The 19,860-nt window shown below is 41.5% G+C and overlaps 1 protein-coding gene across 1 annotated transcript in view; it reads right to left on the bottom strand.

Annotated features, from left to right (window-relative positions):
- Positions 1 to 3,297: 3,297 nt before the first annotated feature.
- Positions 3,298 to 19,860, bottom strand: part of LOC5506975 (prostatic acid phosphatase) — a 47,853-nt gene continuing 31,290 nt past the window's right edge. The window contains exons 9-13 of the mRNA XM_048722944.1: positions 19,434 to 19,543; positions 18,985 to 19,092; positions 17,593 to 17,678; positions 16,626 to 16,811; positions 3,298 to 4,431 (exon numbers count right to left, since the gene is read on the bottom strand). Of these exons, the coding sequence (XP_048578901.1) occupies positions 16,633 to 16,811; positions 17,593 to 17,678; positions 18,985 to 19,092; positions 19,434 to 19,543 (483 nt within the window). The 3' untranslated portion in view covers positions 3,298 to 4,431; positions 16,626 to 16,632. The remainder of the gene's footprint in view (positions 4,432 to 16,625; positions 16,812 to 17,592; positions 17,679 to 18,984; positions 19,093 to 19,433; positions 19,544 to 19,860) is intronic.

Raw genomic sequence — 19,860 nt, 5'->3', positions numbered from 1 at the left:
TCTCAGTATTGGTGTGCGCTGCGCTGCTGATGCTTAAGGGGCGAGGGGAGGTCTGGGGACAACACAATAAAATAGAATTGTGTATCCTTTCATCTCAAACCACTACTATTATCTCAGTGTGATGACTTTTAAGAAAATACTGTACGTCTAATTTAGTTGCGATGATGACAAGCCGCACTGTCACCAGTTTACTTCCGGTCGATTACGTAACAATCTCTGATGATTTTTAGCGTAAAACGCGATAGAATCTTTCAAAATTGTAAAAGCAGTGTGTCCATTAGAAGTTTCTACGAGGATGTGATTGATAATTTAGACAAATAGCGCGGATTATAATAGACTCTTTGGTCTCTTGTCGGTAGAATTTATCATCGGCCCTTCGGAGGTAGACTGGTGACAATGAATATTTAAGAGAGATTAAAAAAATAGGGGGTGTGGGATTTTTTTATTACACATGACAGGAGGTGAACATGGCGTGGCGCCAGCAATCTTTGAGCTTGTCACGGGGAATAGCGCTCCAATATTACCCATACTCACCTGCGAGCTTGTCTCACGGGGAACAGCGCTCCAGTATTACCCATACTCACCTGCGCGCTTGTCTCACGGGAAATAGCGCTCCAGTATTACCCATACTCACCTGCGAGCTTGTCTCATGGGGAATAGCGTTCCAGTATTACCCATACTCGCCTTCGAGCTTGTCTCACGGGGAATAGCGCACCAATATTACCCATACTCACCTGCGAGCTTGTCTCACGGGGAATAGCGCACCAATATTACCCATACTCACCTGCGAGCTTGTCTCACGTGGAACAGCGCTCCAGTATTACCCATACTCATCTGCGCGCTTGTCTCACGGGGAATAGCGCTCCAGTATTACCCATACTCACCTGCGCGCTTGTCTCACGGGGAATAGCGCTCCAGTATTACCCATACTCACCTGCGAGCTTGTCTCACGGGGAATAGCGTTCCAGTATTACCCATACTCACCTTCGAGCTTGTCTCACGGGGAATAGCGCTCCAGTATCACCCATACTCACCTGCGCGCTTGTCTCATGTGGAATAGCGCCTCAGTATTACCCATACTCACCTGGGAGCTTGTCTCACGGGGAATAGCGCTCCAGTATTACCCATACTCACCTGCGCGCTTGTCTCATGTGGAATAGCGCTCCAGTATTACCCATACTCACCTGCGAGCTTGTCTCACGGGGAATAGCGCTCCAGTATTACCCATACTCACCTGCGCGCTTGTCTCACGGGGAACAGCGCTCCAGTATTACCCATACTCACCTGCGAGCTTGTCTCACGTGGAACAGCGCTCCAGTATTACCCATACTCACCTGCGCGCTTGTCTCACGGGGAACAGCGCTCCAGTATTACCCATACTCACCTGCGCGCTTGTCTCACGGGGAACAGCGCTCCAGTATTACCTATACTCACCTGCGAGCTTATCTCACGGGGAATAGCGCTCCAGTATTACCCATACTCACCTGCGCGCTTGTCTCACGGGGAATGGCGCTCCAATATTACCCATACTCACCTTCGAGCTTGTCTCCCGGGGAATAGCGTTCCAGTATTACCCATACTCACCTGCCCGCTTGTCTCACGGGAAATAGCGCTCCAGTATTACCCATACTCACCTGCGCGCTTGTCTCACGGGGAATAGCGCTCCAGTATTACCCATACTCACCTGCGCGCTTATCTCGCGGGGAATAGCGCTCCAGTATTACCCATACTCACCTGCGAGCTTGTCTCACGGGAAATAGCGTTCCAGTATTACCCATACTCACCTTCGAGCTTGTCTCACGGGAAATAGCGCACCAATATTACCCATACTCACCTGCGAGCTTGTCTCACGGGGAAGAGCGCACCAATATTACCCATACTCACCTGCGAGCTTGTCTCACGGGGAACAGCGCTCCAGTATTACCCATACTCACCTGCGCGCTTGTCTCACGGGGAATAGCGCTGCAGTATGACCCATACTCACCTGCGCGCTTGTCTCACGGGGAATAGAGCTCCAGTATTACCCATACTCACCTGCGAGCTTGTCTCATGGGGAATAGCGTTCCAGTATTACCCATACTCGCCTTCGAGCTTGTCTCACGGGGAATAGCGCACCAATATTACCCATACTCACCTGCGAGCTTGTCTCACGGGGAATAGCGCACCAATATTACCCATACTCACCTGCGAGCTTGTCTCACGTGGAACAGCGCTCCAGTATTACCCATACTCACCTGCGCGCTTGTCTCACGGGGAATAGCGCTCCAGTATTACCCATACTCACCTGCGCGCTTGTCTCACGCGGAATAGCGCTCCAGTATTACCCATACTCACCTGCGAGCTTGTCTCACGGGGAATAGCGTTCCAGTATTACCCATACTCACCTTCGAGCTTGTCTCACGGGGAATAGCGCTCCAGTATCACCCATACTCACCTGCACGCTTGTCTCATGTGGAATAGCGCCTCAGTATTACCCATACTCACCTGGGAGCTTGTCTCACGGGGAATAGCGCTCCAGTATTACCCATACTCACCTGCGCGCTTGTCTCATGTGGAATAGCGCTCCAGTATTACCCATACTCACCTGCGAGCTTGTCTCACGGGGAATAGCGCTCCAGTATTACCCATACTCACCTGCGCGCTTGTCTCACGGGGAACAGCGCTCCAGTATTACCCATACTCACCTGCGAGCTTATCTCACGGGGAATAGCGCTCCAGTATTACCCATACTCACCTGCGCGCTTGTCTCACGGGGAATAGCGCTCCAATATTACCCATACTCACCTTCGAGCTTGTCTCCCGGGGAATAGCGTTCCAGTATTACCCATACTCACCTGCGCGCTTGTCTCACGGGGAATAGCGCTCTAGTATTACCCATACTCACCTGCGAGCTTGTCTCCCGGGGAATAGCGCTGCCGTATCACGCATACTCTTTGTTTCTTCAAGCTTGGACTTTTTTACTAGGGCAACTTTACGAGAGGTGGGTTATAACGTGTGCTCGCGAAAAAAAACATTTAAATATGCAACCCTGTCATTCAGTCTAGCGAAGAATCCTTGGCACATTTTGCGGGAAAAACATTAGAAAAAGGGAGATAAAAATACTTATATAAATCTAATTTATTAAAAATAAAATAAAATAGAATAAAATAAAATAAAATAAAATAAAATAAAATAATGAAACAACCAATAACATCTAATAACAAACAAAAAGTCGACAGTCGCTGGGCATACTCTTACGTTTTGGCATGGAGAATTCGTCCGAGAAATATCGGGAAATATCGATTCCATTACATATAATCTTGCTAACAATAATTTATTAATCTCATCATCTTAAGATATATTATTAGTATAGATATAATGCTGACATAAGCTCTCTGGAACACTTGACACTATATAAATATTCTTACGAAGATGATTTGTTTTTATTGTGAATGCATGTTGTCTATGTTGGTGCTCATGTTGTTGTTGTTGCTGTTGTTGATTTGATCGTTTATGTTTATATATTATGTTTATACTATACTAATTCACACGTTTTCGTGGAATGCATTTCGTGGAATGCATTTCATATTTAGCTATTCAAATTCTATATACTCAGTTCGCACGGCTGTCAATAAGACAAAGCAAACGTTTAAAAAAATATTTCGCAGAACAGACAGCCAAAAGCATTTTTGTCCCTGCTTGCACGGGTCTTTAGCAAACCCCTAATAAACACTTACTTACTTATTTCCCCGAAATTTCACACGAAAAAAAGGAAGATTTTCTCTTTGGAACTTTCTGCAAGTTCTGTGGCAAGCATCTGAGAATACCGTTTCAAAAAAAAAAAAAAAAAATAAAATAAAACCAAAAAAAAAAAAATGAAAATGCAAAAAAGGCAGTGTTGTAAACAGACTCCCGCCTGCTACAGCCTCGCTTTGGTTCATAAATACCACAGGACAGCTATTATCTGGAAACCGACCAATAGTGGATTTGCGCTAAGAGATCACGTAAGTTAATGTTAGCTGGGGAGGGGGCTGGGTTTTTAAATCCCTACTCTTGCGGAAAATCTAAATTTTTGCCTCCATCAACCCCTTTAAAGCCACTGAGCTTCACCCCCCTCCCCCTTATCCAGTTTAATTAACTTTAAACGAATAAAAGCCTCTTTTAGCATCCTCGAATACCAAGCGGTCTTTGCGGGGGCTCAAAAAGTTCGCTACGGTGTGACCAAAGAAAGGGCGAAAGGTCGAAGCGATTTGCCTCGAATAGGCCTGTTAAGCCATTGAACATTGGCCTTCATCTTTCCGTAGAGTACCCCCCTCCCTCCCTAATTTGACCAGGGAAGTGTAAGGAAGGGAAGTGTACACTTCCCTGATGTGACATACTAATACAGGGCGAAGCAATGGTCACGTGTTAACCTGAGCTTTTCGCCCGTCAACTTCCTTGTAAGTCACCGACCTGAAAGGTGTCAATAAAAGGGGAAAATTAGGCGAATGTATGGTTAACATAAAACAATCAAAGGATAGACGAAATGTTGAGGTACGTAAGAAGTGCCATTGTGAAGCAATCAGAAACAAGAACAATAGTTTCTTTACTTATTTTTAAAAGGTTTCTCACATCAAATTTCTCCAAGGGGCCACAATACACAAAATAATATACCTTAAAGCTCCTACAACATTAGTCAAAATCGTTTTTTTTATTTATTTATCCTTTCTTATCTTGGCAAATCAAATTTCTATTTTATTTATTTTATTTTGTCAGATTTGCCACTAATCGAGAATAAGAGAATTACGAATTTCCACCACAAATGGCGGGGACAGCGATTCCGCTATAGGCGAATAAACACATTGACCCCTGAACCGGCCTGTACCGGCTTTGGGAAGTACCCACAACCCAAAAAATTCATAAATTCAAAATAAACACAACAAGATGAAGATACTCAGGCATCAGTCTAAGGGATAAATGGTCTTGCAGATATGCATCCAACCAAGGTGTTGGCATCTACTCTTAAGCCAAATAATAGCACAGGTTCTTTGACAAATCTCAAATCGAACAAGGAGAGAAAAGCAGAATCACCCCTCTCAATAAAACGCTCAAAATACCACACAAGGGAGAGAAATCAGCAAACACAGCTCAAGACACAAATAGATACCTTTATTCTGATCCTCCAGGTACATTTCCTTGGCCTCAAAACACAATGTTCATTCCTTGAAGGATTGTACAACCACGAAAATATCTTTACGTATTGCAAAGCATTCTGGGAGATCCAGGGGAAAATTCACGAGGGGAGGGCCAGTCAACACTCCTCTCCCCAAAGTCAGATGGTTTTTTATAAGTCTTTTCACCCCGAAGCCAAACGAATCAATTCCAGGCCATACAGACCCAGAATAGCAGTGTAAACAATTTTGGAATCAATTTGGTTTCAGAAAAGACAGCATTTAGGAGAGCTGTGGTGATTCATTAGAAAATTATTTTCTCATCCGGGCAAAGCCAAACAAGAAAAAATCATCATGAATCCACCTTTGCTTGCAAATATCCATAAGCAAAGCACTCAATTATGCCCCAAAAGACTTCATGATGTCCTGAGACACTCTCCTAATATGCTCATAGCTGTATTTTTGATGAAAAATACAAGCAACCATCAACTTGTGCTGGCTTCAGCACATCGACGAGGGATTAAAAGTGGGGACCGCAAAGCACTGTTGGAAAGCTTGGATACCGCTGACTAGGTGCAGCTGTGTTTGACTTTGACGGGCTGTATAAAACTCAGAATAGGGGGGGAGGTATCTGTTTTCAGTCTGTTTTTTGTAAATTCAGCTCCAAAAAAGCCAGGAGTCAATGGGTTAATCAACCACCCCTAGATTTTAATCAAAATAACTAGACCTTTTTAGACTTGTGCTGTGACATACACCAGTGGATTGGATCACATATATGCCATTTCTAGCAAGTGAATATCTTTAACCTAGAAAATATAATTTTTTTTTACTTGGACATGACTGGACTCATTGATAGGGATGATATGCATAGCTTTTTTAGAAAAAAATGCCCAAGAAAACATCAGATTCAGGCCAGGTTTTGTGATAAGATTACTTTGACGGTGAATATACAGGAAAAGTACCAAAAGTGGGTTGACACTGCTGCTTTGAATTTATAAAGGCAAATATTTTTATAGAATTTGGGCTCCCTGTGGTTTCCCTAATGGTTTTAACATAAGAATTATATGTTAGAATATCAGCCATAACTTAAAGGAGGCTTGTTTGTATATCAAGCAGAATTTGCCTACACTGTTGTATGCACCTAAGCTTGCGAAAAATGCATTGTTCTCAGGCAGTGAGGCAAGCATGATTTTTAGGGTGTGTTGGTAAACACATTGACCCCTGAACCGGCCTGTACCGGCTTTGGGAAGTACCCACAACCCCAAAAATTCATAAATTCAAAATAAACACAACAAGATGAAGATACTCAGGCATCAGTCTAAGGGATAAATGGTCTTGCAGATATGCATCCAGCCAAGGTGTTGGCATCTACTCTTAAGCCAAATAATAGCACAGGTTCTTTGACAAATCTCAAATCGAACAAGGAGAGAAAAGCAGAATCACCCCTCTCAATAAAACGCTCAAAATACCACACAAGGGAGAGAAATCAGCAAACACAGCTCAAGACACAAATAGATACCTTTATTCTGATCCTCCAGGTACATTTCCTTGGCCTCAAAACACAATGTTCATTCCTTGAAGGATTGTACAACCACGAAAATATCTTTACGTATTGCAAAGCATTCTGGGAGATCCAGGGGAAAATTCACGAGGGGAGGGCCAGTCAACACTCCTCTCCCCAAAGTCAGATGGTTTTTTATAAGTCTTTTCACCCCGAAGCCAAACGAATCAATTCCAGGCCATACAGACCCAGAATAGCAGTGTAAACAATTTTGGAATCAATTTGGTTTCAGAAAAGACAGCATTTAGGAGAGCTGTGGTGATTCATTAGAAAATTATTTTCTCATCCGGGCAAAGCCAAACAAGAAAAAATCATCATGAATCCACCTTTGCTTGCAAATATCCATAAGCAAAGCACTCAATTATGCCCCAAAAGACTTCATGATGTCCTGAGACACTCTCCTAATATGCTCATAGCTGTATTTTTGATGAAAAATACAAGCAACCATCAACTTGTGCTGGCTTCAGCACATCGACGAGGGATTAAAAGTGGGGACCGCAAAGCACTGTTGGAAAGCTTGGATACCGCTGACTAGGTGCAGCTGTGTTTGACTTTGACGGGCTGTATAAAACTCAGAATAGGGGGGGAGGTATCTGTTTTCAGTCTGTTTTTTGTAAATTCAGCTCCAAAAAAGCCAGGAGTCAATGGGTTAATCAACCACCCCTAGATTTTAATCAAAATAACTAGACCTTTTTAGACTTGTGCTGTGACATACACCAGTGGATTGGATCACATATATGCCATTTCTAGCAAGTGAATATCTTTAACCTAGAAAATATAATTTTTTTTACTTGGACATGACTGGACTCATTGATAGGGATGATATGCATAGCTTTTTTAGAAAAAAATGCCCAAGAAAACATCAGATTCAGGCCAGGTTTTGTGATAAGATTACTTTGACGGTGAATATACAGGAAAAGTACCAAAAGTGGGTTGACACTGCTGCTTTGAATTTATAAAGGCAAATATTTTTATAGAATTTGGGCTCCCTGTGGTTTCCCTAATGGTTTTAACATAAGAATTATATGTTAGAATATCAGCCATAACTTAAAGGAGGCTTGTTTGTATATCAAGCAGAATTTGCCTACACTGTTGTATGCACCTAAGCTTGCGAAAAATGCATTGTTCTCAGGCAGTGAGGCAAGCATGATTTTTAGGGTGTGTTGGTAAACACATTGACCCCTGAACCGGCCTGTACCGGCTTTGGGAAGTACCCACAACCCAAAAAATTCATAAATTCAAAATAAACACAACAAGATGAAGATACTCAGGCATCAGTCTAAGGGATAAATGGTCTTGCAGATATGCATCCAACCAAGGTGTTGGCATCTACTCTTAAGCCAAATAATAGCACAGGTTCTTTGACAAATCTCAAATCGAACAAGGAGAGAAAAGCAGAATCACCCCTCTCAATAAAACGCTCAAAATACCACACAAGGGAGAGAAATCAGCAAACACAGCTCAAGACACAAATAGATACCTTTATTCTGATCCTCCAGGTACATTTCCTTGGCCTCAAAACACAATGTTCATTCCTTGAAGGATTGTACAACCACGAAAATATCTTTACGTATTGCAAAGCATTCTGGGAGATCCAGGGGAAAATTCACGAGGGGAGGGCCAGTCAACACTCCTCTCCCCAAAGTCAGATGGTTTTTTATAAGTCTTTTCACCCCGAAGCCAAACGAATCAATTCCAGGCCATACAGACCCAGAATAGCAGTGTAAACAATTTTGGAATCAATTTGGTTTCAGAAAAGACAGCATTTAGGAGAGCTGTGGTGATTCATTAGAAAATTATTTTCTCATCCGGGCAAAGCCAAAAAAGAAAAAATCATCATGAATCCACCTTTGCTTGCAAATATCCATAAGCAAAGCACTCAATTATGCCCCAAAAGACTTCATGATGTCCTGAGACACTCTCCTAATATGCTCATAGCTGTATTTTTGATGAAAAATACAAGCAACCATCAACTTGTGCTGGCTTCAGCACATCGACGAGGGATTAAAAGTGGGGACCGCAAAGCACTGTTGGAAAGCTTGGATACCGCTGACTAGGTGCAGCTGTGTTTGACTTTGACGGGCTGTATAAAACTCAGAATAGGGGGGGAGGTATCTGTTTTCAGTCTGTTTTTTGTAAATTCAGCTCCAAAAAAGCCAGGAGTCAATGGGTTAATCAACCACCCCTAGATTTTAATCAAAATAACTAGACCTTTTTAGACTTGTGCTGTGACATACACCAGTGGATTGGATCACATATATGCCATTTCTAGCAAGTGAATATCTTTAACCTAGAAAATATAATTTTTTTTACTTGGACATGACTGGACTCATTGATAGGGATGATATGCATAGCTTTTTTAGAAAAAAATGCCCAAGAAAACATCAGATTCAGGCCAGGTTTTGTGATAAGATTACTTTGACGGTGAATATACAGGAAAAGTACCAAAAGTGGGTTGACACTGCTGCTTTGAATTTATAAAGGCAAATATTTTTATAGAATTTGGGCTCCCTGTGGTTTCCCTAATGGTTTTAACATAAGAATTATATGTTAGAATATCAGCCATAACTTAAAGGAGGCTTGTTTGTATATCAAGCAGAATTTGCCTACACTGTTGTATGCACCTAAGCTTGCGAAAAATGCATTGTTCTCAGGCAGTGAGGCAAGCATGATTTTTAGGGTGTGTTGGTAAACACATTGACCCCTGAACCGGCCTGTACCGGCTTTGGGAAGTACCCACAACCCAAAAAATTCATAAATTCAAAATAAACACAACAAGATGAAGATACTCAGGCATCAGTCTAAGGGATAAATGGTCTTGCAGATATGCATCCAACCAAGGTGTTGGCATCTACTCTTAAGCCAAATAATAGCACAGGTTCTTTGACAAATCTCAAATCGAACAAGGAGAGAAAAGCAGAATCACCCCTCTCAATAAAACGCTCAAAATACCACACAAGGGAGAGAAATCAGCAAACACAGCTCAAGACACAAATAGATACCTTTATTCTGATCCTCCAGGTACATTTCCTTGGCCTCAAAACACAATGTTCATTCCTTGAAGGATTGTACAACCACGAAAATATCTTTACGTATTGCAAAGCATTCTGGGAGATCCAGGGGAAAATTCACGAGGGGAGGGCCAGTCAACACTCCTCTCCCCAAAGTCAGATGGTTTTTTATAAGTCTTTTCACCCCGAAGCCAAACGAATCAATTCCAGGCCATACAGACCCAGAATAGCAGTGTAAACAATTTTGGAATCAATTTGGTTTCAGAAAAGACAGCATTTAGGAGAGCTGTGGTGATTCATTAGAAAATTATTTTCTCATCCGGGCAAAGCCAAACAAGAAAAAATCATCATGAATCCACCTTTGCTTGCAAATATCCATAAGCAAAGCACTCAATTATGCCCCAAAAGACTTCATGATGTCCTGAGACACTCTCCTAATATGCTCATAGCTGTATTTTTGATGAAAAATACAAGCAACATCGACGAGGGATTAAAAGTGGGGACCGCAAAGCACTGTTGGAAAGCTTGGATACCGCTGACTAGGTGCAGCTGTGTTTGACTTTGACGGGCTGTATAAAACTCAGAATAGGGGGGGAGGTATCTGTTTTCAGTCTGTTTTTTGTAAATTCAGCTCCAAAAAAGCCAGGAGTCAATGGGTTAATCAACCACCCCTAGATTTTAATCAAAATAACTAGACCTTTTTAGACTTGTGCTGTGACATACACCAGTGGATTGGATCACATATATGCCATTTCTAGCAAGTGAATATCTTTAACCTAGAAAATATAATTTTTTTTACTTGGACATGACTGGACTCATTGATAGGGATGATATGCATAGCTTTTTTAGAAAAAAATGCCCAAGAAAACATCAGATTCAGGCCAGGTTTTGTGATAAGATTACTTTGACGGTGAATATACAGGAAAAGTACCAAAAGTGGGTTGACACTGCTGCTTTGAATTTATAAAGGCAAATATTTTTATAGAATTTGGGCTCCCTGTGGTTTCCCTAATGGTTTTAACATAAGAATTATATGTTAGAATATCAGCCATAACTTAAAGGAGGCTTGTTTGTATATCAAGCAGAATTTGCCTACACTGTTGTATGCACCTAAGCTTGCGAAAAATGCATTGTTCTCAGGCAGTGAGGCAAGCATGATTTTTAGGGTGTGTTGGTAAACACATTGACCCCTGAACCGGCCTGTACCGGCTTTGGGAAGTACCCACAACCCAAAAAATTCATAAATTCAAAATAAACACAACAAGATGAAGATACTCAGGCATCAGTCTAAGGGATAAATGGTCTTGCAGATATGCATCCAACCAAGGTGTTGGCATCTACTCTTAAGCCAAATAATAGCACAGGTTCTTTGACAAATCTCAAATCGAACAAGGAGAGAAAAGCAGAATCACCCCTCTCAATAAAACGCTCAAAATACCACAAGGGAGAGAAATCAGCAAACACAGCTCAAGACACAAATAGATACCTTTATTCTGATCCTCCAGGTACATTTCCTTGGCCTCAAAACACAATGTTCATTCCTTGAAGGATTGTACAACCACGAAAATATCTTTACGTATTGCAAAGCATTCTGGGAGATCCAGGGGAAAATTCACGAGGGGAGGGCCAGTCAACACTCCTCTCCCCAAAGTCAGATGGTTTTTTATAAGTCTTTTCACCCCGAAGCCAAACGAATCAATTCCAGGCCATACAGACCCAGAATAGCAGTGTAAACAATTTTGGAATCAATTTGGTTTCAGAAAAGACAGCATTTAGGAGAGCTGTGGTGATTCATTAGAAAATTATTTTCTCATCCGGGCAAAGCCAAACAAGAAAAAATCATCATGAATCCACCTTTGCTTGCAAATATCCATAAGCAAAGCACTCAATTATGCCCCAAAAGACTTCATGATGTCCTGAGACACTCTCCTAATATGCTCATAGCTGTATTTTTGATGAAAAATACAAGCAACCATCAACTTGTGCTGGCTTCAGCACATCGACGAGGGATTAAAAGTGGGGACCGCAAAGCACTGTTGGAAAGCTTGGATACCGCTGACTAGGTGCAGCTGTGTTTGACTTTGACGGGCTGTATAAAACTCAGAATAGGGGGGGAGGTATCTGTTTTCAGTCTGTTTTTTGTAAATTCAGCTCCAAAAAAGCCAGGAGTCAATGGGTTAATCAACCACCCCTAGATTTTAATCAAAATAACTAGACCTTTTTAGACTTGTGCTGTGACATACACCAGTGGATTGGATCACATATATGCCATTTCTAGCAAGTGAATATCTTTAACCTAGAAAATATAATTTTTTTTACTTGGACATGACTGGACTCATTGATAGGGATGATATGCATAGCTTTTTTAGAAAAAAATGCCCAAGAAAACATCAGATTCAGGCCAGGTTTTGTGATAAGATTACTTTGACGGTGAATATACAGGAAAAGTACCAAAAGTGGGTTGACACTGCTGCTTTGAATTTATAAAGGCAAATATTTTTATAGAATTTGGGCTCCCTGTGGTTTCCCTAATGGTTTTAACATAAGAATTATATGTTAGAATATCAGCCATAACTTAAAGGAGGCTTGTTTGTATATCAAGCAGAATTTGCCTACACTGTTGTATGCACCTAAGCTTGCGAAAAATGCATTGTTCTCAGGCAGTGAGGCAAGCATGATTTTTAGGGTGTGTTGGTAAACACATTGACCCCTGAACCGGCCTGTACCGGCTTTGGGAAGTACCCACAACCCAAAAAATTCATAAATTCAAAATAAACACAACAAGATGAAGATACTCAGGCATCAGTCTAAGGGATAAATGGTCTTGCAGATATGCATCCAACCAAGGTGTTGGCATCTACTCTTAAGCCAAATAATAGCACAGGTTCTTTGACAAATCTCAAATCGAACAAGGAGAGAAAAGCAGAATCACCCCTCTCAATAAAACACTCAAAATACCACACAAGGGAGAGAAATCAGCAAACACAGCTCAAGACACAAATAGATACCTTTATTCTGATCCTCCAGGTACATTTCCTTGGCCTCAAAACACAATGTTCATTCCTTGAAGGATTGTACAACCACGAAAATATCTTTACGTATTGCAAAGCATTCTGGGAGATCCAGGGGAAAATTCACGAGGGGAGGGCCAGTCAACACTCCTCTCCCCAAAGTCAGATGGTTTTTTATAAGTCTTTTCACCCCGAAGCCAAACGAATCAATTCCAGGCCATACAGACCCAGAATAGCAGTGTAAACAATTTTGGAATCAATTTGGTTTCAGAAAAGACAGCATTTAGGAGAGCTGTGGTGATTCATTAGAAAATTATTTTCTCATCCGGGCAAAGCCAAACAAGAAAAAATCATCATGAATCCACCTTTGCTTGCAAATATCCATAAGCAAAGCACTCAATTATGCCCCAAAAGACTTCATGATGTCCTGAGACACTCTCCTAATATGCTCATAGCTGTATTTTTGATGAAAAATACAAGCAACCATCAACTTGTGCTGGCTTCAGCACATCGACGAGGGATTAAAAGTGGGGACCGCAAAGCACTGTTGGAAAGCTTGGATACCGCTGACTAGGTGCAGCTGTGTTTGACTTTGACGGGCTGTATAAAACTCAGAATAGGGGGGGAGGTATCTGTTTTCAGTCTGTTTTTTGTAAATTCAGCTCCAAAAAAGCCAGGAGTCAATGGGTTAATCAACCACCCCTAGATTTTAATCAAAATAACTAGACCTTTTTAGACTTGTGCTGTGACATACACCAGTGGATTGGATCACATATATGCCATTTCTAGCAAGTGAATATCTTTAACCTAGAAAATATAATTTTTTTTACTTGGACATGACTGGACTCATTGATAGGGATGATATGCATAGCTTTTTTAGAAAAAAATGCCCAAGAAAACATCAGATTCAGGCCAGGTTTTGTGATAAGATTACTTTGACGGTGAATATACAGGAAAAGTACCAAAAGTGGGTTGACACTGCTGCTTTGAATTTATAAAGGCAAATATTTTTATAGAATTTGGGCTCCCTGTGGTTTCCCTAATGGTTTTAACATAAGAATTATATGTTAGAATATCAGCCATAACTTAAAGGAGGCTTGTTTGTATATCAAGCAGAATTTGCCTACACTGTTGTATGCACCTAAGCTTGCGAAAAATGCATTGTTCTCAGGCAGTGAGGCAAGCATGATTTTTAGGGTGTGTTGGTAAACACATTGACCCCTGAACCGGCCTGTACCGGCTTTGGGAAGTACCCACAACCCAAAAAATTCATAAATTCAAAATAAACACAACAAGATGAAGATACTCAGGCATCAGTCTAAGGGATAAATGGTCTTGCAGATATGCATCCAACCAAGGTGTTGGCATCTACTCTTAAGCCAAATAATAGCACAGGTTCTTTGACAAATCTCAAATCGAACAAGGAGAGAAAAGCAGAATCACCCCTCTCAATAAAACGCTCAAAATACCACACAAGGGAGAGAAATCAGCAAACACAGCTCAAGACACAAATAGATACCTTTATTCTGATCCTCCAGGTACTTTTCCTTGGCCTCAAAACACAATGTTCATTCCTTGAAGGATTGTACAACCACGAAAATATCTTTACGTATTGCAAAGCATTCTGGGAGATCCAGGGGAAAATTCACGAGGGGAGGGCCAGTCAACACTCCTCTCCCCAAAGTCAGATGGTTTTTTATAAGTCTTTTCACCCCGAAGCCAAACGAATCAATTCCAGGCCATACAGACCCAGAATAGCAGTGTAAACAATTTTGGAATCAATTTGGTTTCAGAAAAGACAGCATTTAGGAGAGCTGTGGTGATTCATTAGAAAATTATTTTCTCATCCGGGCAAAGCCAAACAAGAAAAAATCATCATGAATCCACCTTTGCTTGCAAATATCCATAAGCAAAGCACTCAATTATGCCCCAAAAGACTTCATGATGTCCTGAGACACTCTCCTAATATGCTCATAGCTGTATTTTTGATGAAAAATACAAGCAACATCGACGAGGGATTAAAAGTGGGGACCGCAAAGCACTGTTGGAAAGCTTGGATACCGCTGACTAGGTGCAGCTGTGTTTGACTTTGACGGGCTGTATAAAACTCAGAATAGGGGGGGAGGTATCTGTTTTCAGTCTGTTTTTTGTAAATTCAGCTCCAAAAAAGCCAGGAGTCAATGGGTTAATCAACCACCCCTAGATTTTAATCAAAATAACTAGACCTTTTTAGACTTGTGCTGTGACATACACCAGTGGATTGGATCACATATATGCCATTTCTAGCAAGTGAATATCTTTAACCTAGAAAATATAATTTTTTTTACTTGGACATGACTGGACTCATTGATAGGGATGATATGCATAGCTTTTTTAGAAAAAAATGCCCAAGAAAACATCAGATTCAGGCCAGGTTTTGTGATAAGATTACTTTGACGGTGAATATACAGGAAAAGTACCAAAAGTGGGTTGACACTGCTGCTTTGAATTTATAAAGGCAAATATTTTTATAGAATTTGGGCTCCCTGTGGTTTCCCTAATGGTTTTAACATAAGAATTATATGTTAGAATATCAGCCATAACTTAAAGGAGGCTTGTTTGTATATCAAGCAGAATTTGCCTACACTGTTGTATGCACCTAAGCTTGCGAAAAATGCATTGTTCTCAGGCAGTGAGGCAAGCATGATTTTTAGGGTGTGTTGGTAAACACATTGACCCCTGAACCGGCCTGTACCGGCTTTGGGAAGTACCCACAACCCAAAAAATTCATAAATTCAAAATAAACACAACAAGATGAAGATACTCAGGCATCAGTCTAAGGGATAAATGGTCTTGCAGATATGCATCCAACCAAGGTGTTGGCATCTACTCTTAAGCCAAATAATAGCACAGGTTCTTTGACAAATCTCAAATCGAACAAGGAGAGAAAAGCAGAATCACCCCTCTCAATAAAACGCTCAAAATACCACACAAGGGAGAGAAATCAGCAAACACAGCTCAAGACACAAATAGATACCTTTATTCTGATCCTCCAGGTACATTTCCTTGGCCTCAAAACACAATGTTCATTCCTTGAAGGATTGTACAACCACGAAAATATCTTTACGTATTGCAAAGCATTCTGGGAGATCCAGGGGAAAATTCACGAGGGGAGGGCCAGTCAACACTCCTCTCCCCAAAGTCAGATGGTTTTTTATAAGTCTTTTCACCCCGAAGCCAAACGAATCAATTCCAGGCCATACAGACCCAGAATAGCAGTGTAAACAATTTTGGAATCAATTTGGTTTCAGAAAAGACAGCATTTAGGAGAGCTGTGGTGATTCATTAGAAAATTATTTTCTCATCCGGGCAAAGCCAAACAAGAAAAAATCATCATGAATCCACCTTTGCTTGCAAATATCCATAAGCAAAGCACTCAATTATGCCCCAAAAGACTTCATGATGTCCTGAGACACTCTCCTAATATGCTCATAGCTGTATTTTTGATGAAAAATACAAGCAACCATCAACTTGTGCTGGCTTCAGCACATCGACGAGGGATTAAAAGTGGGGACCGCAAAGCACTGTTGGAAAGCTTGGATACCGCTGACTAGGTGCAGCTGTGTTTGACTTTGACGGGCTGTAGAAAACTCAGAATAGGGGGGGAGGTATCTGTTTTCAGTCTGTTTTTTGTAAATTCAGCTCCAAAAAAGCCAGGAGTCAATGGGTTAAGAAGACATTTTTGTCATGTTGGTTCACACTCTCCGCAATTTCGCAATCTCGCAATCTCGCATTCTAGCCTAAAGAAAGCATATATAATCTTAAGAATAATCTCTGATAAAGGAAATTTGAAAATTTGATTTAAATTTGAATTTTCTACAGCGCACACCCCCCCCCCCCCCTTCCCTCCCTAACCCTACCCCCATACGAATACCTGTGTCTCAGGAGTCGGAGTCGTAGTCCTGGTTACCAAGCAGACTGGCGTTCTTCAGCAAACCGTCGTCAAACTTCACGTGTTCAGCACGTGACCTTGAGCGCCTGCGCGCGCACCAGCAGCAGCACAAGGTCAAGGTCATGAAGATGAGTATCCCAAGAGTCAACGCGAACGCCAATAGAAAACCTACACGACAGAAGACACATTTATCATAATCGCCATCACACTCTCGGAATACGCTGATATGGCCCGCATTATCCCTATTCAAACTCTACGGTCTGTCAGATTGCACTTATGGTAGATGCTATCGAGGGATCTCTCTGTCCAAAGAAAATCAGCGATGGCAGCTTCCTGGAGCTGATGGGAGGCAGGCCGAGACCCACCGAATCAGAGGGGACGCGGGCTCATCAGTCGCACAGGAGCAATGACCGGACAATTTTTGCCTCCGTGGCCTTCATTGGGATACGACTCTAGGAAGTTTTGTACATATTTCCTGAAGGGATCAGGGGTGGCCCTGTGTTAGCGTATGGGGCCTATCACCACAGGTGGCCCAGTGTCAGCGTATGAGGCCTCTCACCACAGGTGGCCCAGTGTCAGCGTATGGGGCCTCTCACCACAGGTGGCCCAGTGTTAGCGTATGGGGCCTATCACCTCTGATAAAACGGGCTCGATTACCGGTCGAGACATGGATAGTATCTTTCTGTTTCTCGGCTCTGACTTTGACTTGTTGAACGTATGTTCAACTAGAAACTTGTGTTCCTTATTCCCAAGATGGAACATTCTCTATACATACGTTATTATAACATACGTTATTATAACGCATAACTAATAAGATTTTAAATGTGAAGCGCCATTGAGCTTCTGGAAAGGGTTAGGCCCAGTGAATAGTTTGAACACTATTTCACACTCCCGCGATCCACTCCCGCACAATACCGAGTCACTCAAAGAATCAATTTCCATTACGTACTTTTATACAGGATGGTCTTCACGCACGTCTTGTCTTTAAGGCCGCACTCAGCATCAATATCTTGAGGTATCATCTTCTCTGTCAAACTACAAAAGGATATCAACTGTATAGAAACAAAGGGCAAACGCACCATGTCGAATTTACTTGTATGAACGCGCATGGATTGGAGCTAAGGTCCCAATGTAAATTGAGCGAATCAGGAGGGGGGGGGGGGTGCACAAGGATTTTGTTTAGACTTGTTCAAAGGCCCTTTGCACGGAAGGAAAATGGGGAAGGAAGTTAAGGCAATAAGATGGTCTGTGTAGGCGTGGTGCAGACAAGCTATAATCAACACAAGGTTGAAAAAGTAACGCGTCTATGAAACATAGTAGTTGCGCTGACGTATCGAGCGTTTTTCTTTTGCCCCGACTGAGGGCTACACTGATTCATAGAAGGCGTTCAACTTACCTTTTCAAGCTTGAGTTGATTTATACCTAAGATAATACCTTGATCACCTCGGAATCTTTTGTTTTCTGAGGGACGATTACTAGCGAAATTCCCTCGAAAATAATTGATGGTTCTAAATTTCCCTCTACATCAGTGCATGAGAGAAATTTAGAACCAAGATGCTTGTCTTCTAATTTCCACAAGGGAAACAAATAGAAGGCAACTTCCACAGGAATTAACCCTAGGCATTCTCAGAGTCTCTGTCATGTATTTTTAATACAAGAAGCGCCTAAAATCACGCACTCTATGCATTTTAATGTCTTTAATTGATTGGATCCAGCGTACTCTATGCAGGATCATTTTCACATCGTTCGTAAAAAAGGAAGGTATTTTCGGTCTAAAAGATTTCCATAACAGTCTTTGCTGGTTCACATCGCCCAACATGTGATCGCGCGTAAGACTCGTGTTGCTAGGAAACTTGAGCGCTAGCCAATCAGAGACATATCTAAAAATAACTGCTTGTTATAAAAATAGCTTTCGCGGACGACATCATTGGAACATACCCTAATACGGGGGATCTGTTCTCTTACATTATAGTCTCTTGGAGGTACAGTATATATATAAACTTACTAAATCGCATTTCCATTTCGTTTTTAATAGCAAAGGAATATATGGATAAATTAATAAAATAGATAGCCATAACTTACGTGATAAATTGACTCGTGATAAATTGGCTTACGTGATAAATTGGATTACGTGATAAATTGGATCAAATAACTGCTTGTTCTAAAAATAGCTTTCGCGGACGACATCATTGGGACATACCCTAATACGGGGGATTTGTTCTCTTACATCATGGTCTCTTGGAGGTAAAGTATATATATATAAACTTACTAAATCGCATTTCCATTTTGTTTTAGTCAATGAATATATGGATAAATTAATAAATAGATAGCCATTACTTACGAGATAAATTGGTTTAGGGGGCAATCCGCTGTACATCCTGGTATGATGAGTTGACTTGCCTTGTTACTTTGTCCATAACGATAATGAATTTGGACCGTGGGCTCAGACCTTGTCAAAAAGGCAAAAGGTTAACTGTTTGTTTGTAGTTTTCATTGCAAATTGCCTATTGCAAACATAGGTGAATATCAGGCAAAATAAACGGAGCCAGTCTTAGCCTCAAAAGGTTGTTTTTTCTTTTTAAATAGATATACACCCGACTCTTTAGATTTATTCAGGGCGGACACTTGTTGACTAAATTTGAACACAATATCATAATGTGGGAATATGACGTGTATATCAAAAGTCTAAATTCAGTTTAGAAACAATTCAGTTTGACCTTTTCCCGTAAAGCGTGTTCTAAACCCCTATCTGAGACAGGGTGGGGGTGGGGGGGGGGGGGGGGTTCTTACCTATTATCCTTGTCCTCATATAGTTCTACCATAAGCGCCGAGGAGTATGCGGGCACCACCCCGCTGTTCAACTTAAGCGCTGCTAATAAAGTCATGACTGTGATGTCATGCTGTTAGGAGAAAAACTCCGAGTGAGTATAAAAACATGATTGATACAGAAGTACAGGATGTCACAAAAAGGAACCTCGATAAAGCGGTCACTTGACCAAGTCCCGAGGTGCGGAGTAGGATTGTGTGGGATATCTCTGCTGTGGAGTGGGATTGTGTTGGATATCTCTGTGTGGAGTGGGATTGTGTGGGATATCTCTGCTGTGGAGTGGAATTGTGTTGGATATCTCTGTGTGGAGTGGGATTGTGTGGGATATCTCTGCTGTGGAGTGGGATTGTGTTGGATATCTCTGTGTGGAGTGGGATTGTGTGAGATATC

This window comes from Nematostella vectensis, chromosome 15 (assembly GCF_932526225.1).
Source record: "Nematostella vectensis chromosome 15, jaNemVect1.1, whole genome shotgun sequence".
Taxonomy (NCBI): domain Eukaryota; kingdom Metazoa; phylum Cnidaria; class Anthozoa; order Actiniaria; family Edwardsiidae; genus Nematostella; species Nematostella vectensis.
This window is presented reverse-complemented; position numbering and strand designations above follow the sequence as displayed.